The following is a 25,891-nucleotide window of genomic DNA, read 5'->3' as shown; positions in this document are numbered from 1 at the left end:
GTTTAACATCATAAAGAGGGACATTTCCACATGGACAGCAAGGACATGAATATCATGTGTGTATGGCAGAATTATAAACGCATTTTTGGCGAAATTCAATAAAGCTGATTCTACTGCATAAGGTCAGCAATTTACTATAAAAAATGATATGATTGCAATTTTTAATATAACCCATGTATTTGCTGCAAGATGCTCTAGAAGATTGTGTGATGCAACCATTCGACCTCTCCGCTAGAGCAGAGATCACTCTGTTTACCCTTTACTGTCCTGATAAAAGCCTCCACACAGAACAACAAAGTCAACAGTGTTTCTGAATGCAGCCATCCTCTCAAACCCGAACCTTCCTCTCCTCGAACGCAAGAATAAGCTCTCTAGGCAAGAACCCTAGCAGAAGGCAGCGAGAAAATCCCACGAAATAAAACTAAAATTACATTCAACTCCTATTCCTGATCACAGAAAGGTATGTGAAAAGGCACGCAGGAAATAAACCACCTCTGTGGTCACTCCGGCTTTCCTTGCTAATAACAGAACTCTTCAAGGAGCGCGCCCCAGTCCGCATGAGCAGACGGTGCACTGAAACTCAACCGCTCAGTGATAGCAGACACCTGTTCCTCAGCTTCGGCGGGCTGCCCAAAGCCTTCACACTCACGGGCACTTTTTTTGAGGAACTAATTCGGGTTAGCATGAAGATTAAATGAGTAAACGTATGTGAGAACACTTTTTAAAATGTAAAGCAATCTATATAGGCTAGCGGTGATCCTACAGGCCGGATCAAATCACCTCGGGCTTGCTTATGAGTCACGGTAATTGCATCCCTAGTAGTTTCTACGGTCTCAGCACCAAGTTCTGCAATGACGCGGGTTTTTGTGTCCCCACTGCATGCACTCAGCACAGTGTTCAGCAGACCACACGCTAGGAATGCCTGGCGAACAGGGGTGAATTTGGTCATTGGTGATACGAAACATTACAGACTGACGGATATGAAACTCCAATGGAACTTTTCTTTTCAATGGCTTCTCCAGACGGAAGCTGGTAAGATGTCCCTCTTCTTTTTGCTGATGACTACTATGCGTTCTTGGGTCACATCAGGCTCCTTTTCTGCCTTGGAGTCTTTGAGATGGCTGTTGCTCGGCCCACACTCGTTCTCTGTAGCCCGGTTTCAGCGACCCTCCCGATGCAAACACTCCTGCCCCCACCCTCCCAATACCTTCTATCAGAGCACCTTTGCTTCACTGTGACAATTCTGCACATTTCACACATCTGTCTCCACCCCCAAAATACTGCATTTTATCAATCCTGATATTCTTGGTCCTAGGGCCAGCAAAATGCCTTGTAAAAAAACAGGCTCAATAAATACTTGCCGGATGAATGCATGAATGAAGGGTAAAAACCTTTCAAAATCAGACATTCAGGTCTTGCACACGATGGCACTATTTCCTGTGCTATTTTAGTACTTAGTCTGCTCTTTTCAGGACTGCTTCACGGAGAGGCTCTGACTGAAAAAAAACTGTAAGTAAATATCAGAAATGGACTCAAAAGAGGTCATCATGAATCTCCATATTTATTCTCTTTCAATTACATTCTATACAAATTAGCTCCGTTTGTAAGTTAAACCGATTTTTCTAACAGCCTCTTCTTCAAACTCAACCTGTGTTCTTTCGGCCAAGACCCCAAATTTTGCAATTAGAATAATTTAATTGACAATTCTGTTTGTGACTCGCAAAGCAGAAGAGGGTATGGCTTTGTTCTTCAGCTTCACAGGTTTACCCCTGTCAGTGGTAAAATATTTTTCCTGTCGGCTGAGAGTATAGATCCAGCTTGAAGCCCAAACCAGAGTGGACGAGAGCCCCGTTCCTCTGCACTTTTAGGTTTTGTTGAAAAGATGACATTTGTGTGGTTGTGATATTTAATTTATCACAGACGGTCATCATTTTTTCCCCTGAAATGCCATGATAAAGTAAACTTCAACTTTATGAATGAAAGCCTTTGCAATCATTTAACAAACTGAAAATCTACACAAAACTTAAAGACCACTGTCTTACTACAATCTCCTCGACAATCTAATTACAGAAAGATTGCTCGAAAGGGCTTTCAAACTAAAAAGAATAATTAACAGTAAGAGACTGGAGTGCTCACAAGTCTTCTGTCTGATGAAAGGAGCGACATCTGCGAAGACTAGGGCCTACCAGGCTGGTTTCAAAACCAGATGTAGGCCTGTGGAAAGTTGGAAGGGAAAAAGTAGTCGAGTTGTTCAATGGAAGCAGGAACCTGCTTGCCCCACCACACTGCTGCCTCGGGACCGTTAGAAGCGACCTCTACTCACTATCCCAAATGGAAAGAAGATAGAGCTGTTGACTGACCAACCTAGCAAGTCTACAACGAAAAGTAAATTTAAAATAAAAGCACACTAGGGGTGCCTCGGTGGCTCAGTGGGTTTAAGCCTCTGCTTTCAGCTCAGGTCATGACCCCAGGGTCCTGGGATCCAGCCGGAGTCAGGCTCTCGCCTCGGTGGGAAGCCTGCTTCCCCCTCTCTCTCTGCCTGCCTCTCAGCCTACTTGTGATCTTTGTCTGTCAAATAAATAAATAAAATCTTTTTATAAATAAATAAATAAATAAAAACACTCTAACTCATACTTCGCAAACACAGATACTCTTTTTTTTTTTTTAAGATTTTATTTATTTATTTGACAGAGATCACAAGTAGGCAGAGAGGCAGGCAGAGAGAGAGAGAAGGGAAGTAGGCTCCCTGCTGAGCAGAGAGCCTGATGTGGGGCTCGATCCCAGGACCCTGGGACCATGACCCCAGCGGAAGGCAGAGGCTTTAACCCACTGGCGCCACACAGGCGCCCCAACACAGATACTCTTAACACATGCACACACACACAGCAGGAGAGGCTCACAAATGTTAATATGATAATGTACTGGTACATGAATGAATACTATTCAAAGTTAGTTGAAAATCTTTCTAACTATAGTCCAGTCAACATAAAACACTGTAAAGCAGAGATTGCCTCATGTCAGACCTTAGGTTAAACGTCCCACATTTCCCGGACAAACCCACGTACCATGGAGTCCCTTTGGTGAAAACTCGCTTGCCCACCCTTAGCAGCTGAATCTCATTACGACCCCATCCCTAAGTGAGCCAGGAAGGACTGACAAGTACTCTTACAACCAGCTCGGAAAGCCAGGGGGATAAAGAACACGTCAATATTTATCTCTCAGACAAACCGAAGACACATCACCACACGGCTTCTGTCAACAACGAACGGGCCAGCTCTTCTCAAAACAGGTGACTAAACACAAAATCCTCCATACACCCAACTTGCTCTTTGTTGAATGAAGTACTTCAGATCGACAACTAAACCACCGCCACCTGCTTGAAGACTGAAACAGTGAACTCTTTCGGCGGAACTTTTTTTTTTTTTTTTTTAATTTATTTGACAGACAGAGATCACAAGTAGGCAGAGAAACAGGCAGAGAGAGAGCGGGAAGCAGGCTCCCCGCGGAGCAGAGAGCCCGATGCGGGGCTTGATCCCAGGACCCTGGGATCATGACCCGAGCCGACGGCAGAGGCTTCAACCCACTGAGCCACCCAGGTGCCCCTCGGCACAACTTTTTTATTAGAGTGTTTCGGAGCCCAACGAATGCCTCCCTCATTTTGTGGACCGTTTATCTAAATGGCTTGGAAAATCCCCAGTTAAGCCTTCAGTAAGAAAGAGGCTTGTGATCAAGAGGCGCTTAGAAGTTGTTTGGGGGCAAATATGTTTTATGTGTGAATCTTTTTTTTCTACGGGCTCCTCCGACGGCACTCGGCGTCCATTCCCACTTCTTCCAAGTGTGCCTTCCTCTCTGTTAGAGACGCCGGATGCTAAAGGCTACCCTCCCCAGACTCCTTGGCAGCAAGGGTTCTGGATAGGAGTTAGGAGCACTCGCAGGTGATCTGAAAAGTAGAACCAAGGTCAAAGACCTATACCTGCTGCTTCTGACTATGGCGAACATGGGCCAATCGGCAAGTCAGATACTGGAAATACCTAGGTTCCCTATCGCAGTGCCCAATCTCTAGCCCTCGCTTCATGGGGGTTGGGGGCAATTTTACAGAGGCAGAAGCCAAGTTCACACCCTAATGTCCTGTCACTGTTTCTATAGATGTAGAACACACTGCAGTGGTGGCAACGGCAACTTACCGATCCCTGAGTCACAGCTACAAGGGTGTGCTCTTGAACTTGAACGTTCTGGTGGCAGCCTCCTGATTCCCCACTTTCCTGACTGGAACAGGGGGCGGAGCGGCACCCACCCCCAGCAAGTCATTCCTGGAGGCCTGGCTTTGATTCCACTCTCCGGCCCTTTCTATAGGGAGCAAGCTTCTAACTGCCTGTATTAAATCCCTCTCTGCTCAAAATTCCTAGAGGTTCTCGTGAGGTGGATTTTTATGATACCAACACAGTTGTCTTTTTAACATAACATGACAGTGGGGCGCCTGGATGGCTCAATGGGTTAAGCATCTGCCTTTGGCTCAGGTCATGATCCCAGGGTTCTGGGATCGAGCCCCGAATCAGGCTCTCTGCTCAGCAGGGAGCCGAGCCTGCTTTCCTCCCCCACACTGCCTGACTCTTTGCGTATTGTGAGCTCTGTCTGTCAAATAAACAAATTAAAAAAAAAAAAAAAAAAAAACATGACAGCAAACTGATGGTACCCCATTAAGAGTCTGCCTTGTAACAGGATATACTCTGTCATATCATGGTCATTGTCAACTAAGCCCTGATTTTCAGCACCAGGCACTCTGCTAAGTGCTTTTCACCTTATTTTCATTTAATCCTTACAAGAACCTTTTGTAGTAAATGCTACCATTAACCCCATTTTACAGACAGACAAACCACAGCACAGTGAGGGTAAGTATTTTATCCAGGGCCACACAGCTAGAAAGTGGTGACATTAGCATTTCAACCCAGTCTGTGCACTCTTACCTCCCACGCTGGAGTACTCCAAACATACCTATTATTTAGTCTCTTTTAACAATGCTTCCAAAGCCACGTGGTTTTACCACTGAAAAGACATTATAAATATGACACCTGCATCTTCCTCTTCTCCAGGCTCCAAACCTACACACTCATACCCGACTGGGGAGAAAAAAAATGGCACAACCACTTTGAAAACCGTTTGGAAATTTGTTCAAGAGTTAAACATACACCTGCCATAGGATCCAGACACTCTACCCCTGAGTACCTGCTCTAGAGAAAAAGAATCATATGTCCCTACAAAGACTTATACACAAATATTCAAAGCAGCTTTATTTTTATTAGCTAAAAACCAGAAATTCAAATAATCATCAACAGGTGAATGGATAAATAAGTCGTATTCTATCCAAGCAATGGAATACTATTCAGCAATAAAAAAGGAACAAAACGCTAATACACATGACAACCTAGTCAACCTCAGAGTAATTATGCTGTGTGAAAAGAGCCAGACCAAAACGTATACACAGTTACAATCCCATTCATATAAAATTCTGGAAAAGGCGAAGTAATCTACGTGAAAGGAAGCAGACCGGAGCTTACGTGGGAACCAGAGTGGGGGGTGGGGTGGGTGGCAGAAGGAAGGCAGGAGGAAACATCTGGTTGTGACCAGGGTGTTCACTATCTTGACTACAGTGATAGTTTACTACTACTACTACTACTGAGCATGGCTTACTCTTTTTCCTATAATGTCTGTAGCTCTGTCCTTTCTTCCCAGAAATAATGGGGCAGAGTTCAAAGAATTCTAGTCAGAAGTCTTGGTCCTACCTCTACTTCTGCCACGTATTTGCACTACCTAATCTTTCTGAGCCTCCGTGTCCTCAACTATAAAATGGGAGACTCATTAAATCACGTATTCATTCATTCAACAAATGTTTACTAACTTGCCTACTAAAAGACCACAGTGAAGAAGAAATTAACCTGTGTTTTGTAAACCTTAAAATTCTTTACATAAATATGCTGGCTTTTTTTTTTTTTTAAAGATTGTATTTCATTGAGAGTGAGAGAGAGAGCACAAGAAGACAGCGTGGGCAGGGGGTAGCAGCAGAGGGAGAAGCAGGCTCCCCACTGAGCAGGGAGGCCAAGCCGGAACTTGATCCCAGGACCCTGAGATCATGACCTGAGCCGAAGGCAGAGGCTTAACTGACTGAGCCCCCCGGGGGGGCCCCTGTGCTGGCATTCTTCCATCTTTGCTGCCACCTTCCCCATCCAGATCCTCCATACTTGACAAGAGACGTGGCAGTGCCTTCTCCCTGGGTTCTACTATCGCCAGGCCTATTCAGCATAAATGCAGAGCCCAGAGTTAACTTCCTCGATAGCACCAAGCCAGAGTTTCAACTGGTTCAAATACTGCTGTCAACTGTGATTTATAATATTGAGACCTAAGGCTGGCTCCTACCTTGTTGCCCATCTCACCAACCTCAATTCTCTTCTCTGCCGAGCCCAGGGGCCAACCCAGCTAACAGCTAACAGCACATAAGCCTCCGCATGAGCCTCACTCCCTAACACAACCTTCCCCACTCTTTTGACCATCTACACCCACTGCCTCCCGGGCTGTCCATGTTAAGACAGTTAAGAAGGAACTCTGCTGACCTAAGTAACTAGAAAAGAGCATTTTCACTGGACACTACAAGGCTAAAGACAAAAAGAACTGCATATGGGGGCACCTGGGTGGCTCAGTGGGTTAAAAGCCTCTGCCTTCGGCTCAGGTCACAATCCCCAGGGTCCTGGGATCGAGCCCCGCATCGGGCTGTCTGCTCAGCAGGGAGCCTGCTTCCCCCCCTCTCTCTCTGCCTGCCTCTCTGCCTACTTGTGATCTGTCAAATGAATAAATAAAATCTTTAAAAAAAAACAAAAACAAAAAAAGAACTGCATACAAACACCATACTCCAGTTGGTGACGGTGAACAGGCTAGCAGTCCTGAATCCGCCTTACGTGTGCGCCGGAGACGAACAGTTGTGTGCAGCTGTCAAGTCAAGAAAAAGCGAACCTCCTCTGCAACTCGTCCTGGTAGGCACCTCCTATGCCTCGTTTGCCCAGGCCCTCCCTCCTTAGCCTTAGCCTCACACTGGGGCTGACTCCGCTGGCAATGGAGGAAGCTGGGATGAGTGAGACAGTCTCTGCCCTCGAGGGACTCACAGCCCAGCAAGCTTTACACGCCGGTCTGTCCTGGTCGGACAGGGCCGCCTTCTCACTGAGACTCTGGCGCCCTTTGTGGTTCCGTGTAGACACTGTTCAGAGGCACTCCACCCCCGTCCCCGCCTCCTTCTAAGGAGCCTCTTACACTGTGCAAGACAGGTGCTTCATTCTTCTCTCAGGGAGTGCCTAACCTGGTAACACTCTGCACACAACAGGTACTGAATAAAGACCAATGACCTAACCAATGGCCAAAGACCCGTAAAACGTCCAATAACGACAAAAGAACACTAAGCCGTGTGTTCCATTTGGAACAGGTGGCAGCCAAGTTTCTGAAGCTTTCCATTTATTTGAATGCCTTTTTGCATCAAAAAGTAAATTTCTGAGCCCACATCCCTTCAAAAAGGGGCTGAAAAAAGATTCTTTTAGAAAGCTTTTTTCCTGTAACCAATGACCAGAACGTCCTCTCAGAATCCAAATCTGTGCTAAGGGTTAACGACAATTTGCTACGCAGCCTTTTCTCTCTTATTAAATTCTTTCTACCTATAGTCCCATTTATATTAGAAAACAGTTTTATATTCTTTCTGTATTCTTTCTATTCAAAGTCTCACAAAACCTTAAGCAAGAAAAATATACCCTGGCCTACTCACGTATGCAAAGCGCTTCTACTTTAGCATCGTGCCAACTGACACGGGGTCAACAACATCAACACGAGAATATTCGCTGGGGCGTTCGCAGAAGGCAGGAACCAATCTAAATGTCCACTAATTTGGGACTGGTTAGAAAAACGTCTGATACACACTCATCTTGGAGTACTACGCAGCCACTGAGAAGAATGAGTCCGATCCGTAGGTGCTGATGTGGAATGAATACCCAAATGTAATGTCAAGTGTAAAGGTGAAGTGCAAAATATGCTACTACTGTATTTAAAGTGTTTGTGCTTCTCTGAGAGGAGTAATAAATATTAACGTGCTTTTATATGGATAGATGATCTTGGGAATGATACAGAAGAAACTGTGAATAAACAGAAGCGTCCTCTGGAAAAGAGAATGAGGGGGACAGGAAAAAGAGACAAAAGGAAGACTAATTTTTTACTGCGTATCTTTCCTTATGGTTTTAATATCTGAAGCCACGTACGTAGCTTACCTTTCCAAAAGAAAACAAAACTCCAAAACCACTGCTACCATACATGATAACGTCACTTTGCTTTTCCTTGTGGTCTTGTTGCAGGCACACAAGGTTAAGAAAAGAGGAATAATTCTTCATTTTCAGGAAAAACCTCAAAGCAACTGGGTAAATCCAAAAGCGCTTTGCCCACCGCCCCCCGCCACCAAAGCTCCTCTGGGCCGTGGTCCCCCGTGGTAGGTTGAAGTGTAGGAACCACGTGACTCTTGGGGGAACAAGTGCTACCAGCTCCCTCTCTGAACAGGGAAGCCATGGCGTCCCCATTTCTACAGCCTTCCGCTGGTCTAACTGCTGCAGCTCTCAGCCTGGATGCTGAAAAAAATCTCTGGAGTTTAAGACAAGTTTGGATAACAAGGGGAGCAGGAAAATTGATGGGGGGAACACCAGTCAGTGTGATGGATAGGCTGGTCCAGAACAGCAGGCGACGGATTTGCAGATGCAAGACTCGCAGGGAAGGAAGACGGTCCGTCCACGACAGATGGATGGAGGTGCTCAATCATCCTCAGGAACAAGCCCGAGGCTGCCGTACACAGCCCTATCTGCTCGGGCACCGGCAGCTCCTCACTCGCCTGCAGGGCGCGGCCCCAGCCCCAGAGGCTCTCTGCACGGGACCCACACCGGGCCGGGCTCCAGGGGAGTGACAGCAGGCAGTGTCTGAGGAAATGCCACTGGACTGCAGGCAGGACTCTCGGGGACTGACTGCTGGTGAGCTTCTTCCTCCAGCTTCCTAAAACACACCCAGTTTGTCTCTCTGGGTCACTCACGCTCTGGGGTAAGGCTTGCCCTGCCGGGGTGGGGTGACCCGTGTGCCCAGGCCTAAGGAACACAGGAATTCCGGGACACAGGAGTTCCAGTGTTAAAGCCACGACAGTGTGGGGCAAACCAGAGCCAGTGGCCACCCTACTCACCAGCCACCATCCTCTCCTCTTTCTTTCCCTCTTCATCATCAGTGAGAGAGAACCTGGATCATCTAATTCAGCTCAACCTCATGACTGAGCAGAACTCTCGAGGTCGGGTCTTTTGTTTCTTCCAGTCATCTCTGACTAACAGAGAGGTAAGACAATGAGAAAAATCACCTAATCCCCGTCTTTGCCCAGAAGGGGAGCATCTTTTTAAAATGTCCATGTTAGGGGCACCCAGCAGGCTCAGTTGGTGGAGCATATGACTCTTGACTTTGGGGTCGTGGGTTCAAGCCCCACATTGGGGGTAGAGATTACTTTAAAAAAAAAAAAAAAAAAAACAGAGAAATAAAATAAAATGTCCATGACAGAAAAGACACAATTACTCCAGCAAATGTAGGAATGGATCTGAGTCTCGATGCCACAATCCACATCTCATTAAGAAAGAATCAGAAGGGCCAGACAATCCCTCACAGAGCCAATACCCTGCCTTCCAGCTCAGCCACAGAAGTTTCTGAGGGTGAGGAAATGGGCCACAGCCAAGCATGGGGTCCTCCTTCCCTGCCCCCTCAAGCTCTCTGCTGGACCCAAGCTCTAGAAAAAACAGCGTTATAAAAATACTTCTGGCTTCACTAAGACACATTAAAGAATTAATTACAAAGTAAAGCTGAGGGAGAAAATTAATTTTAGAAACACATGAGGTTACAATTTTTTTTTTCCTGGAGATGGGGGAGGAAACAGTTATTTTCGTTCTCATCCTGGGGGCACAAGCTGGGAGCTGTCCAGTCGATAACCTGGCCATCAGAACAAGGTTTGTAATTAAAAGGTCAGTGACCTGGAAAGCCAGGGCCCCACTCCCAGAGCTTCTCAGTAATGACGGAGCTATTAAATTAAGACTGTTATGAAATCAATGCTAAAAAAGCTTTCATGGTAACGAGATTCCATTCAAGGACATGCAAACTACCTCATGAAATGGACGTAAATGATAAAAAAGAAAAGTAATAAAAGAGAGTTAAATTGAAATCTGTGTAAGAATTTACTCCCCCTTGAAATACTCCATCGAGATCAGCCCTTCACCTCTACCCCACTACCAAGGTTGAGACCATCAGGTTTCTTCCTCAAGTTCATTTCCAGCAAGGAGGCGGCTTTGCTATTAGGGGTTCCGCTTCCAGGAACAGAAGAAAGATCAGATCTTGTTTCCCCTTTTAGAATGAGAGAGGATGGGGGCACGTCTCTTTTGCTTAGTTTTCCCTTCCCCCTGGGCTCTTTATGAGATGAGCAAGAACACAGCCCTTTACTTACACACTTGAGAAAGTGTATCTCAAGTCTCAAGTCTCACCCAACACCACCCAGGCCCCATTATAAAGGATTACACAGAAGTGAATGATGCTCGTTTTTCTAGAAGCCTGCTCTGCCAACAGATATATTAGGAGTAAGCTACGGCAGCACTACCTCCCCGCCCACCCCACCTATTCCCCTCATGCCCCCCACAACGAACAGGCATCACTGTTACCCACCTTACACTCAGCCTGCTGACGTGTTTGGAAGCAGCCTGCCTCCTACACTTTGTGGTCGGACAGGGTGTCAAATCAACGTAAGCCTATTGACAACACTGTCCAAGCCTTCAACTTTCTGGACCGATTCTATGGCTGTTTATAAGCTGCTCTACCCTCCTGAACTGCAGCCCACTTAAAGCCCAGACATGATGCCTGCCTGGTGAGAACAGCCTCCGTACGTGGTCCAGCTCCAGGAGGGCATAAACCCCACGCACAGTCCTGTGACGCTCATGCACGGCTGCCTGTGTGGCTGAGGTGCTGCCTGCAAAATCCAGTGCTTGGAAGGAAAACAAAAACGTTTATTCTAATACTCCGAAGGTGAACAGCTGCTTTTCTCTTCCATCCAAAAAATTCCCGATAAAAGAAAGAAATGTTGTAAATTACACAAAATGGCAGTACAAACTTCAAGGAAAATGATAAATGATCGCAATGACTTCATGTTTCTCATTACTGACTCTATATTCAGACTTTAAAGCATCTAAGAGAGAACTCAAAACACAAAAACAAAACAAAACCAAAAAGCCACAAACACAGAAGACCTTTGCAAACCAATGCTCTTGCCTGCCTATTCCATCCACTCCCCACTAGCCTGCCCCCGGTGCCCCTAGCACCCCGAATCAGAAAGCACAACATGTAACCTGTCAGTGACAGGGGCAGGCGGCAGCCCTGCTCCGGGCTGAGGCTTCACATTAAAACAAACTCAGCTGATGTGCCTAAAGTAACCCTCATTTTCCACTGAACTGACATGCACTACAGGGACCTCAATTTCTATATTAAATATTAAATAATATTAAAAGAAAAACAAAATTGGATTTGCCTTTTCAGGAAAGAGATGTTTATTAAAAAAAAGAAAGTCAAGATTATAATTCAAGGCAGTGCTCCACTGCAATTCCCTGAAGTGACATTTGCTAGGAAAAGCCAAGACTACAGTAGCTGTGAGCTCGCCCAAAGCCAGCGCTCCAAACCCACCCCTGCAACGAGCCCTGCGGGGAGCCGTGGGGAGGATGCCAGAACCTTGGTCCCTCCCCTCAGGACACTCTCCCCGCCCCTACACACCAGCCAGCCAGTTCTCTTTCCTTCCCAAGCACTGTTAGGGACAGGGGAGATGCTGGCTCCTCTCCAAAAGCCCCTCCTCCCTCACCCCGTCAGCACCAGCCACGGACCAAGCATACCTGACCCACCGAAGAGTTGGAAATTTAAAAAGTGAAGTGTAAATCCACGTAGGGGCGCTTCTTCCCCAGACTCCAATCAAATCTTGGAATCCTCTGCCCAGAAAAGGTCCTGCCAGAACTAACCCTACTGGGACTCAACTCGGAAACAGATAATTACTGATTGAAGCAGCATTTTACAGGATAATGGAGACGGGTGATTACGGCCAGTGATTCTGGACGGAGGCGCAGGATAGACTCCTGTGGCTCTCTTTAGAGGAAGAAGGGTAGGAGGCCTCTCCGGGTTCCTGCTGCCTGAAATTCTAAAAGCTCTCACCCACATCAGGGGTCGAGGAGGAACTGCACCCATGCACACTGGCCAGTACTCATCTTCCTCTCAGAGAGGTGTGCTTCGGTGGCCGTGTCCAGGTGTGCAAGCCAGAGCTCCCCCCTCCCCACCACCGGGTGCTGGTGCTCCTCAGCCCTGTGCGCCCAGCATTGTCTTTCTCCGTGGCACCTGCCACTCTACATACTATGGATCTCATTTTCTCATTGGTTAAATGTCTGCCTTCCCCTTAGAATGTTAGCCTGGCAAGGGCAGGGTTGCTGTCTGCCCTCTTCTCTGCCGAGTCCCCGGGGCCCAGAATGGGGCATGTGTAGGGCAAACACTCTTCAATGGGTTAACTAATCGATCAGTTTCGTTTTGTGTTATTTTTAAAGGAGCATCAAATAATAATTGCACAAAACAGTTTCCTCTCCACAGTAATTATCAGCCAACTAACTCAAAAGAAGTATTATTTGGTCCAGAGTTTCTCTCTCTCTCCTTTTTTCCCTCTCCCTCTCCCAGTCAGGGATTTATTAAAATTAAACAGATTAGATGGAGCTCCCGATACTAAAACTGCTCAGCAAAGCCTGCGGTGGGGAAGTGCCGAGCAAACACCAGAGACATTTGTCTCTAAATTGCTCTAAATACCTTCTGCAAATGAAATTCTAACCCAGCTGCGTTTGAGAGAAAATGAGGAATAACTGGTCATTGTCAGTGGGAGAGAAGATCAGGCAGTTATAATACCGCACAATATACTAGGGCAGAGGATCTCTCGGCAACCATAGATTTTGTCTCAGGTTACCCCGGGTAATCAGCACAGCTTTTAGGCTCAGCTTTCCCTGGCTTCGATGCTTTGATGAGAGAGCTGAAATCCCCAAGCTTTTATGATTAATTACTCCCCATAGGTACACATATTTCAAGGAAAAACTCTTTTATGGCATGATGGTTGCGGAGTAGAGAGGCCGGCCAACGCACTCCAAATTGTAATAACCTCCCACTGATGGGGGGCGAGAGCGATGCCGCCTGCAAATGCACAGCGCCCCTCACCAACTGGGTCGCAGAGGCCAGCCCTAAGGCTACCTCCGAACAGATGCCTGCAAGTGGAGAGCTTCGGGCTCGTTCTGCCCCGACCCCAAGGGTGCAGGCCTGGGACATGGTCCTGCGAGCATCTCTGCAGTGGGACGCCATGGGGCAGACCAAGGAAACGCCACCAAACCACTCCATCTTCTATTCCAACCACAGCTGACTTAAAGCTCACAACCTCGAATTCTGAAGCTGACATTCCAGCCCCTGAAGGAAAAAGAGTTTTGTTTGCCGGGGCTGGGAAGGGGGAGGGGGAGGAGGAGGAGGAGGAGGAAGAAAAGGCTCCCCCCACCATAGTGTATAAGCGCCTCTACATAACCTTCCAGCTTTCTAGAAAATCAGATGTTCAAAGAGTAAAAAAGTCACATTCCTTTTTTTGTTTGTTGTGGGGTTTGCTTTGTATTTTACAGAACAAGAAAAAATCCTAAATTGCAACAGAGCCAGAAGAGATTCTTTCTGCTTTGGACAATATTGAATTTGTCAAGACCCATTTAATCCCTGCTTACAGAAATACCATGAAACCAGTAATTCACCACTTCAATCCGTAAATCAGACTGACCCCAAGCTCGACCTTAACCTGACCTTGTTTAGTCATCTCATTTCCCTCGTCCTTCAATTTCTTTCTTCCTGATTCTTTACTGAGGCAGCTGACCTCCTAACCTAAAGCTAGTCACTGTGTAGCCAGGGTCGTATTAGCAGAGGAACGGACCAGAAGCAGAAGTCCTCCAGTCTTATCCAGTGGGCCTCTTCTTGCTGCCCACGCCGGGCTGTCCTGGGCTAAGCTGTTGGCCTTACATCTGGTGCTGGGTCATTCGGACAGTATCACCTCTCTGCTCCTCTGTAAGGAGAAAAGCCTGCATTCCCACTGAGGGGGCTCCCCTCACCCCCACATCAACGGGACAGCGACGGAAGGTCCCTCCAGCAACACCAGGGCTTCCATCTGTCCCATCCCCAGTCCCTTTCTGCAGGCCACGCTGCATGGCCATGGGGAACCTGTACCTTTCTTCTTAAGGAATGCTCTCCTGGTTGCAAGTGGGCTCTGGCGGACCCGGGAATTCTGCAGAAACTTCACTGCTGTGGCAATCTGGTCGGGGAGATAAAAGAGAGAGAAAAGTAAACTTCAATAGTCTGAATTTCAAGATTAAAAATCCCACCAGTTTATCCTAAGTCCACAGAAATAAGCACACCACTGTGGTCAAATATATAATCAGTTGTTTCTCACATTTAAAATCTACCTAAATAAGAGACTATGTCAGTTCCCACTGGCTTCCTGTATCTGTTTCTATCAAACCTAATCCCCTCAGCCTAGCTTTTAAGACCTGCCATAATCTTTTCCTTTTCTCCCTGTTCAAGCTGAATGCTCCTGCTCCTCGGCAGGTAGCCCTCTCTTGGAGATGCTCAACCATGTTACGATCCTTGCACTCGCGCTATGCCCTTGTTCTAAAAGGTCTCTCTTCTCGCCTCTACCAGTTTAAACATCACACACACGTACACATGTACACACACACACACGCACGCACACACGCACGCACACCAGCACGGCCCTTTTATAGCCTGTGCTAACTCCTCGAAGCCTTCCCTAAGTAAGCAAGCCATCTCTGATCTCCCTCTTCTCTTGAATTCTTTAATGCTCGTAGTGTGTACCATATAATTGAAGACATAATTATACTGTCTTCTAATGTTCAGGCTGCCTCCCCAACTACACTGCACGCATCGGAGGAGAAGAGACCAAGCTGCCTCCACAGAGCCTGGCAAAGTGCTGAGCACAGACCGGCTGGGAAGGATTACATAAGAGACGACGCACACACGGCCATTCACACTGGTCCCTCTTATGCAACGGAGCTCGATACTGAAGAGACTTCAAAGGACAAAGTTTGGGGTTTCATGACTAAAAGCTGACAGACTGACAGATGCTCCCCCATCTCTGGTAATGATATTATTTAATGAAATCTTCATATCTGCAAATAAGCCAAGGAAGGGGTGGAAGGAAAACCACTGAAGGGATTAGCCTTCGCACCACCCGGCCCACAGGATGCGTGTGTTTTGCACGTCACTGGTGTGCGCTCCCAGGCACTACTGCAATGGGTGGGACACGACAACCTGCCCCACAGAGGAAAGGGGCCATTTTAAATGACTGGCATTATTCATCTCATCAACACCAAAAGAATAATACAGTCTCGCGTTACAGGTAGAGTCAACAGACCGCGGCATGCACTCCCAAGCTGTTGAAAGAAAACATTTGTAAGGGACCAAATATAAGGAACTTTTCTAAGATCCTTCAGACTCAGGGTGGCAGCTATCCAGAGACTCAACACAAAGTACTGTGACTATCAAAGGACGACAACTCACAAGTATTCCCCTCATATTTTATATGAATTTAATCCTGAGACCAGCCAGACCTCTCTGGTAACAAAAGATACGAGGGTAATGGGGGGGGGGGGGAAGCCAGGTCAATTCCCTTATGTACCTTCCCCTGTAATCCCTCTATTGGAGGCTGCCCGAGACATTCACCCTGAAGGATGAATTCAGGTGTCCCAGACCTTCAGATGCAGGCCTGGCGGCGATAAGACACATTCATGTTCCTGGAGACTGGCTATAATCCGTCCAGCACTGAGAACCTCTTAGCGCCCATCATGAGCTGCGGTGGTAGCCAGCCAGCTCTGGACCAGAGAGGAACCGACGCTCCAGATTCTAGACACCCAACTCCGCATGCACCCCCCTCGGGTGGTACCAAATCTAAGAAAAATCTAATAGACATCGACAAAATGGATGCATTTTAATGAATCGGTGGGAGAAGGGAGAGAAAGAAGAGGAAAACAGAAGAGGGGAGGGGGACGGAGCGGCAGGGGGGAAGGTGGCCATGGCACAGGCGGAGAAAGCGGAGGAGCTGGACCAGAAGGGGAGGCAGGAGTGGGAAGAGAAGTGGGGAAGGGGGAAGGGGGAAGGTGAGAGACAAGAGGAAGAGACGCCCACGTCCAGGAAGGAGTGGACAGCTACACAGTCACAGGCCCCACGGGGTCAGTGGCCATTGGCCTGGTTCACATGGCTCGGGGATGACTGTTCTTCCTCTGGAGGAAGAACACACCTCTACACACAAGACAATCACGGCCCCGGTATCATGCGGCAGAGAGCGCGCGTGCTGGCGTGTGCACCAGCTGTTGGGGGGGACGAGGATGAGCGGGCCTCAAGCAGCAGATATTAACGGCACAGCTCCTCTCATTCACCCATAGAAGCATCGACCTTTCCTTCATCCTTCCAAAATTTTCCATGACAGAGAAAGAAAACAGAATCCCACCACTAAAATGCACAGGTTTCACCTTGCTTTTTTAATATAGTCCTTGGTATATGCATTTCTGGTCAGAGAGCAAAGTTCTGATGGGTTTAATGGTGCACTCAATGCAGTGCTTGGCGCATTCCATCAATTTTTTTTTAAAAATTGCATCTCTTATTTCTTTAAATACATTAATCAGCCTAGTGTAGGCAAAACGGATCCATCGGACAATGCAATAAACATGAATTATCATCTATCCAACACGCATAATGGCTTAAAAATACATAATAGCAGGTGTAGTTTAAATGATTAGTTATTACACCTGTGGTGGGTCTGATTCAATTGGGAAAAATCATCTTTAATAGGTTAAAAGGTTTAGATCACCATGCTTTCCTTAAAGTGGCTGTAGAGAGGGAATGATGGAGTGCTCTGTCATTAGTAATTCATTTAAGAAAAACGTGGGGGATATAGCAAAGAACAGCATAAACGAGCGAATCCAATTTAAACATCAGGTAAAGTAGAAAACACCTTTTAAAAAAGCAAGATAAATGAATTCGGAAGGGAGATGAAATTGACGTATTTATTTTAACGGGAATTTGACAAAGTCCCGGCACACTTCAAACTTGCAAAAATATGAACAATTTCTTTTAAAGTTTCCATTCACTAATTTCAAGCCATATAAAATCATACTGCCAAACACCTACATAAAGTATATTTGGGGCTTGTTTATGTTCCTCTTGATCTTTGTCTGAAAATGCAGGCGACAGGCAAATCACATATTTAACAGCAGCAGTATCGCTACGCCAGATGCAAAAATATAAAGCATCCAAACTAACAGCCTCAACATAATGTGCTGAATAAGAAAGATACCCAGGGAAGCAGCTCCGTGTAAGTGTGAACACGGGAAAACCTCGCTCCGCCTTCACTAATTATTTCTTTGGCTACTCTTTACTCCTCCCGTCCCCCGACCCCACCCCACCGCCCGAGGCCCTGGCGCCACAAAAGGGGGGAAAGGCCTGTCCAATCTGGAATTTTATATGCCCGCTGATTCATCTACAGATGGCCCAAGATTTCCCCCAAATCTTTACCCACAATGCAAAGATTTTAGCACACTAATAACTGCCAGCACCCCTCGCTGCATCTTTCATTCACCCATTGTTGGACACTTTTCATTAACTTCATGAAGCAACTCAACTGACTCTTCCTCTGCAGAGCCCCACACACACAGCATGCTTTTGTTGGCCGCCGTGATGGGGTGCCTGCAGCCTGTCCTGTATTATCGTTTGATTTTCTAATTAGGAGATGAATGTGACTATTCATGGGTTATATTTGTGCCCAACTAAATTACATAAATTCAGGCCAAATCTTCCGCCTCAATGTCAAAGATGTAAAACGGAGACAGGAACTTTATTGCACATGTTGTGGGAGTGCAGCAAGCCAGGGAAAATTCTGGTGCAAAGCACCTGATGCCGCTGTGGGAAGCCACTTGCTGTTGAGCCCACGAGAAACGTAGAATCGGCGTTCCTTTCCCCTCCTCTTGCACCGAGAGTTCCTAATGAATGCACCTTGAATTACCAGGAGCTGGAGTCATAAAAATATAGGTGACGAACTCAGAAGAAAACAGAAGCAAAGTTTCTTGCCACTCCTATTCCTGTGACCCTATCTTCTGTCTCCCTCCCCCAAAAAGCAAAATAAAAACCACCCTGGCACCACCAACTCCTCAGTCTTGGTGAGATTTAGTCATTTTCCCTGTTTGTGACTAAAGTGACTGCCCACCTCCACTTTGGGCGTGCCAGAGGGATCGCTGCATCCAGGAGGAAGAGGGGACTTGGGGCTGAAGGTCCCTATGGACCCCAGATGATCGGCCAATCGCGAGATCCTTCTTTGAGAGCCTACGATTTGTCACTGTAAATCAATGGAATACGGTATACTCGGCGGCTATCTACAATGAACTATGTGCTGTTAAATGCACTGTGTAGGGTAAGTAATCCCTGGTGAGAAGAATCGAGGTTCTGGCAGTCCTCACTGGAGAGGTGCTTCCCCTGTGTTCTCCACTCTCCTACAAAAGACCTGCACACTGTGATCTTCAGAACACACACTTTATTTTCTGCACCAGGGGACGGGAGAACAGAGCTTGCCTAATAAAGAGCCTGGGGTGTGAGGAAGCCTGAGCACTTTGCACCTGACATGTAAACCGGATGCATTGTCTCTAGTGACACTTATTTGGAATGCCACCAACTCCAGCACTCCTGTGTGCTACATACACATCTATCTCCTAAACTGTGAGCCTTCATTAGCCATTTTAAAATATTAAAAATATTCAAAAATTAATGACATCAACAACCAAAGCCAAGTCCTTTTTAACCCAGAGAGATCACAACCAGAGGGCAAAAGAAATGACCGATGTGTGGCCTGGAAACCCCACTCCCAAGGCTGCGCGGCCACACGTGCGCTGCTGAGAAGATTAAATTGCCTGTGAAAGGTTCCTATGCTCGAGCTCTAAAGTAGATAGATACCCAGAATCCTGTTAACAAGCGTTAGACCAAAGCCAACTGGAGTTTTAACAAGGACTGACTTTAAAAGCTGGGTAGTACTGAGAATGAGAGCACCCTCTTCAAACAGAAATGCTGCATTTTAGTAAGAAATCAGTACTCTGTCAGGAGTTCCTTGACAAATATGGTCATCGGTGGCACAAGGAAATAGTTGCAAAGCAGCTGTTAATCAGAGAAACACATCGTAGAACGCTGATGCTAGCACTCGTGAAAAAATGCAACGGGCTAATTATGAAGCTATATATCTCACTAAAGAGGCCGTGTTCCTTGAGATTCCAGGCAAAGCACTCTGAGATCCAGGGTCCTAGGACAACATAATTCTGGCTCTCGGCATCCAGAATCTTCTCTAATCTGCAGCCACCCATCTCAGGCTCTTTCAAGCCTCCTTGCTCTCCTTCTAGCTAGGGAAGGGGCTGAGAAGGGTAACAGCCCTAGGAGCAGGGGCACCCATGAGCCACACAGCGAGACGCTGCGCGAATGCACCCACCAGGGGTCAGATCCTAGACCAGAACGAAAGGAAATCTATGAGCCTGCAAAAGAAACGTCAGAACCCTTGTTCTAAGTACGAAACGGGAGCAAATGAGTGTGAGCTCAGAACCGGGGCGGGGGTGGGGGAGCGCACCCCCATCCTCCCCCCAGTCGCCCAAATGAAAAGAAAGAAGAAAAAGCAGCAGCAGTAAACATAAAAACTGAGACTGCTGCCTTTGAAATCCCACAGGGAGGAAGGGGGCCTGGCAGAAAGCCGCTCTGAAGAGTGCGAGGTGCCCCTCGGAAGCCGAGGGGCTCGCAGGCAGGTGAGGGGAAAGTTAATATGCACAGGAAGGCTCGGTCAGCCAAAATTCAATACGATCCCGTCCGTGCAAGGACAAGGAGGAACGAGGCTCCCCAAACCAGACTGGTGGGAGCGGGGGGAGGGGCGCCACGGAACGCACGGAGCAAAACCACTGGAATGGCAAGAGGGGAATAACCTTGAGGTGGACGCGCCGCTCGGGCAGCCCAAGCGCAGAGCCAAAGTGCCCCCTAGCCGGAGCCGGCGGCCGCGCAGGCCAGGGGCAGCCGCCCCGCTGACTCGCACAGCCCCAGTGAAGTGTTTTCACTCCGGGAAAATGAAATGTTTTGCAAGATGAAACAGAATGAAAATTGAGGTTTTAGGTAATTACTAGTTGGCATTTACATATCACGGGCTGGTTCAACACCTATTCATTTTCCTCTTTTATTTTCAATTTTTTAAAATTGCTCATTAAAAATGAACAGATGACAGTGACAGGAATTTTTTTTTCACTCTTTCTCCTTCTCTAAGGGTTACAAAATCAAGAGGTACTTCTAGCCCATTTATCTACAGTTAACACACACACACACACACACACACACACACACACAGAGGTATGTTTCATTTACATCAAGGGGGGAAAGGAGAGGGGGAAGTCAACAAAAGCCAGGAAGTTCAAAGCTAAAGACAGTGCGTTGTACTAGAGTCAGCCTCCTGCACCTGGGCAAGGAGTACGCTAGCAAGCGCCCCAGCACTCAAGGAGTTAAAGGAAGGAGCTTCTCTTTCAACTTGGAATTTCCTGGTTTTTGTCACTGTGTCCTTCCCATTGTTGATTTGGGTTCCAACCCTATACTAATTAAGCTTGTGGGCCCTAATTTCCTTTGTTTTACTTTCCTCTGTCCCTTTGTTTTTCACATTAAGGAAATAAAATGTATCTGGTAGGAGTGCATGAGAGTTGACATGATAGAACATAATATTTTTAAGGTCTGCTGTGTAAATCTGTATTTAGGGAATTCCAAAGCACGCATTATTGACCCTAGTCTCTCTTAAAACACACTGATATATGTAGTAAAAGCCTTTATGAAAAGTGGCAACGTTGTATGCACCAAAACTACCTTTCAAAGTGAAATACCTCTGCATTTACATTTTTCTTCTTGGCCCGAGTTAAAAATATTGCATGAACTGCCTGTCACCATGTCATTGTTTTGTTATTTGATTAAACTAGTTCTTCCAGAAATGTGTGTGGAAATAAAAAGCATCTCAAGCCAACGTGCGTGGTTTACTATCAAGTGACAGTGATTTCAGGGCGCGAGGTTGACTCTGGAGGGTACTCCGGTGCCAGCCTGCAGCCCACGGGGAGCTGGCGGCAGAGCTGAGAGGCAGGAGCTGTGCCGCCAGCTCGCCTGTCACCATGCCTGCCGCACACAGGGCCGGAGTGCACACGCTTGCCCGGGAGGAAATGAAAACCCTTGCTTCTGGGTTGAGAAGATCAAAGTTCCTTTTTAGGAAAGGTTGAGAAGGAAAAGAATTTTCTCCTTCAGGGAGAAAGAAAAGCAAATTTAAATGCCTTGTCCCCATGCATTCCCCACCTGAATTTAGATAGCAGCCCCTCTAATTTTTGATGCGACCAACAAAGCAGTTACCCAAAGAGGGGAGGAAAAAAGGATGACATTTGCCTTTTCCTTGGCTTTGAAATCCAACTGGCAGCAAATTGTTTGAAGTCCTGCTTAGAGAAGAAACTGTAATAGCCTCCATACTGAAAAGAGAAGGAAAATGCCATTATACACGGATCACGGTAGCAGTGACCTCAGCGCAGAAGGCCAACGAGCTGGCTGCAAGTTGGAGGTCCAGCCGGCGTGCCAGGAACAGAAATAAAAGGTTTATGTGCCAGAGATGTGTGGCAAGAGTTGGGTGCTCGGTCCCAAGAGATACCAAGAAAAGGCAAGGAGTTCAATTCCTTAACACGGTGTCTTTCAACAGCTCCTTGACTGCTCCTTCTGCCAGTTTCCCTCGGTTCTGCATTTTCTATGTTCCTCTAATTTCCTGCGCAGCTAAAGAGGAAGCAGAGAGCACCCAGGCTTCGTGTTGTAAAATTAATGAAGGTGTCAAGCTGTTGAGTTGAATCACTCCAAAGGAATGTAATGACTCAGTGTCCAAGATGCTCCCTAGGAGAACTGTGAGCTCACTCAGTGACGGTGGCCGGTGACTCCAACACTAAAAATATGTAGCACTCAGTCCCCAGGACCTTCCTAATGATACCACTGCTTCTGCTTCCCTGTGCCTCTCCACTGCAGGCTGAATTTTCTGCTTTCTGAAGGTTACGGCTCCCCAATGCCACTACTTCTCAGATGTGCCTCACGTCCCCCTACTTTTGAAGTCGGGGCCACACGGAGATTGGCAAAGCTCTCTCCAGTCATGCGTTATCGAGATGTGGGACGACTAGAAAGGGGACAAAGGTTATGGCATAGACAGAGATGGTAGAGGCTGGACACCGAACGGATGACCATCAGGCCGTGTAGGACAGGGCCCCTTTAGGTTGGCTTAGCACCTTGGGCTCAGAGGGCAATGAGACGGGCTCCTGGATTCCACGGAAGAAAAGCTCTGGACCAAGAAATTCTGTCTACAGTCACCCCACATACAACACAACACTAAAACCTTCGAGGCATCACTAAAAGATACTCCTACCAGGCATGCTACAAAAAAACTAGAAAGACATAATATTAAAAAATAGATTTGAATACAATAGAAACAGACATAGCCTAGAAACAGTTTGAATGCAAAGACAGCAAGAAAAGAGTTTAAAATGACAAATGGCATTATTTACAATAGCCAAGCTATGGAGACAACCTAAGTGTCCAATGGGTGAATGGATAAAGAAATTATTATGTGTGTTCTCCCTTTCTCTCTTTCTCCTTCTCTCTCCCTGCTCCCCCCCCCCACACACACACAAGTGCACACACGCATGGAGGAGTATTATACAGCCATAAAAGAAAAGAACAAAATCTTGCCATCTGTGACAACCTGGAAGAACTTCAAGGGTATTATGCCCAGTGAAGTCAGACAAAGACAAATACCATATAACCTCTGTTATATGTGGAATAAAAACAAACAAACAAACAAAGAAGGGATGCCTAAGTAGCTTAGTCAGTTAAGCTTTTCGGACTCCTGGTTTCAGCTTAGGTCAGGGTCTCAAGGTGGCAGGAGGGAGCCCCCTGTTGGGCTCCACACTCGGCAGGGAGTCTGCTTGGGATTTCCTCACCCTCTCCTTCTGCCCCTTCCCACTGCTCAAATAAATAAATAAAATTTTAAAACAACAGCAACAACACCACCACCACAAGCTCATAGATAGGGAGAACAGATTAGTAGTTGCCAGACAGGGGCTGAAGGATAGAAGAAACGGGTGAAGGGGGTAAAAAATTATTTTAAAAAAAGCATCTGTGGGGGTATGTGGGTGGCTCAGTGGGTTAAAGCCTCTGCCTTCGGCTCAGGTCATGATCTCAGGATCCTGGGATCGAGCCCCGCATCAGGCTCTCTGCTCTGCAGGGAGCCTGCTTCCCCCTCTCTCTCTGCCTGCCTCTCTGCCTACTTGTGATCTCTGTCAAATAAATAAACAGAATCTTTTTAAAAATCAAACAAAATAAAAAACAAAAAAAGAATCTGTGTTTCAGGTGTAGGACATAAGGTCATTGAAGGGCATGTGGGGAAAATGACGAAGGTACCTCAGGAAACAAGTGCAGACCGTAGTCTGAGGACTAAAGGAACCATACGTAAGCACGGACATGTGGTTCACACAGTTGTTTCCCAGGGAGTGCGAGTCAACAGTCCTGGTACCACTATACGCGTGTACTGGGACTGAGCGAATAAGCAGAGAGACGACGGACAGCGGTAAAAGAAGAGAGAAAACTGTTTTCGTAACAGAAGCCAGTATGCCTCTAGCTCTTCTTTAGAGCAATGCCACACACAAAAGGAGAGACAAGGTCTAGCTCTTTCCACACTGTAACATTAGGCTGTAATTTTTTGCTTTTGTACTTGATCTGCCCTCTTTGCATGGAGCATTCCCTTCTTAACCTACTGAATTAATTTGTACTCCTCCAAAACAAAAAAAGAAAAAAGAAAGAAAATAAAGAGGAATTTTCAGCTGGGCCGCCTGGACTCCATTCTAACTCACGTGCAATTGCCTTGGCCTTGAGACTGGATATTGCTTAACAGAATAGTGTGTTATTTGAAATATCTTGTATACAGGCTGCCCAGGTGGTACAGTCAGTTAAGCCTCTAACTCTTGGTTTTTGGCTCAGGTTATGATCTCAGGGTCATGAGATCGAACCCCAAGCACAGAGTCTGCTTCGGAGTCCCCCTCCCTCTCCCCCTGCCCCTCCTGCTCATGTTTGCTCTCTCTCTAATAAACAAATAAATCTTTTTTTAAATGTAAAATATTTTGCATACCAATAAATAAATAAATATAGAATGACAAACGCAGAAAGCCTTTAAATCACCCTTACATCCGCTAGAGAGCCCAGGTAAGTAAACAGTTAACATCTGTACTAACAGAAGACCAAGTCCTAGTTTCTGCCATTAGTTTAGGTTCTTTTATAGCCTAAGAGGAAAAAAACAAAAGTGTGAGATCCAAAAGTATGATTCCTTATACTGGCAGACTCAAAAATCTTCAAATTTGTAGTAAGATGATAGGGATTAGAAACAGTTTCTAGAAACAAGTGAAATGAAATCAGCTCCTCTCAGAGGAAAAGCACCCTCCTCCCCAAGCACACGAGCCCCAGAGAGCAGACAGGAATAGGCCGTCCACAGAGATGGGCCACATTGGTTGAACTGACTCTGGCTATCTGTTATCCATGAGAGATAAGAAACTTGGTGGCCAGCTTCTATCTTCTAAGAAAGGGATATCTGATGTAGGTCACGCCGCTGTAGCTGACTTTAGGAGGAACTTGTCGATGCCACAAGTACAGAATAGAGAAGCAAGTCAAGCTATGCCTCGGACACAGATGGGGAAAGAGGCATCGCTCTTCTTAGGTCTTCCCGAAGCACTGAAACACGGGCTGTGGAACTTTCTTACCCCCACTATCAGATCTGTACCCACAGGCCACTCAGAAAAGAGAGTGAATCAAACACTATCACTCCAGTTGCCTCCTCTGATAAGCCCCAATTTAAAAACTTTTAGCTCAGCAAGGAAATCCACGGCTCACAGGAAGAATCAAATGGTAATTATCATGGCCTTGAACCATTCCGTTATCTTTCACTAAACATCGTGAACATTCCTATTATTAACAATGCTACCAATAAAAAAATATATATGCCTTTAAAGATAAAAGATTCAAGAGAAGCCTACTAGACACCAGAGCCACCTTGGCCACGAGGCCCTCATTAGAGACCTCCCACCTCTGATGGACAGATAAGACGGAGGCTCTCTACACCCGACATCTGATGTTCTTACCAATCTTGGTCATCTACAATGAGTACCTCATTTACTTACAATTAACGCAACATTTAAACAATTTTCACCATTAAGCAAATCAGTTCTGTTGAGCACCTTGCTCCTCCCCCTCTCAATCAACAGTAGCTCCTTTCCAATGCCTTCAAGCTCTGTCTGGGAAACAGGGAAGTTCACGTTTTGTTATCTGAAGGATTATGAATTACCATCTTGTTCTGCAACCTTCCTTGGTTCTCCACGCCCCACCAGGAGGGTGAGATACTCTGAAATCACAGAAATCCCTACATTTCCTCAGTGTGGCAGAAGCTTCCTGAGACCTCGCTCACCGCTCTCTGCTCCTTGTCCTTTCTCTCCCTCTTCCTGCCTGTTTAAACACATGGACACAGAGTTATTCACTTTTACAGGAAAACCAAATAAAATAATGTCGAAGCAAAACTGCGGTGATGTCAGGCTGCAGCTAGCACCATTCATCTGTGGGAATCTGATTAGCGCCCGAGTGGCAGAGCTACCTG

General features: G+C 46.6%; 1 protein-coding gene across 2 annotated transcripts in view; it reads right to left on the bottom strand.

Annotated features, from left to right (window-relative positions):
* Nucleotides 1-25,891, bottom strand: part of PEX14 (peroxisomal biogenesis factor 14) — a 139,180-nt gene that overhangs the window by 74,833 nt on the left and 38,456 nt on the right. For both annotated transcript variants that reach the window (XM_059375379.1, XM_059375381.1), the window contains exon 3: nucleotides 14,344-14,428. In XM_059375379.1, the coding sequence (XP_059231362.1) occupies nucleotides 14,344-14,428 (85 nt within the window). The remainder of the gene's footprint in view (nucleotides 1-14,343; nucleotides 14,429-25,891) is intronic.

The sequence above is a fragment of the Mustela nigripes genome, chromosome 14 (genome assembly GCF_022355385.1).
Source record: "Mustela nigripes isolate SB6536 chromosome 14, MUSNIG.SB6536, whole genome shotgun sequence".
Taxonomy (NCBI): Eukaryota; Metazoa; Chordata; class Mammalia; order Carnivora; family Mustelidae; genus Mustela; species Mustela nigripes.
This window is presented reverse-complemented; position numbering and strand designations above follow the sequence as displayed.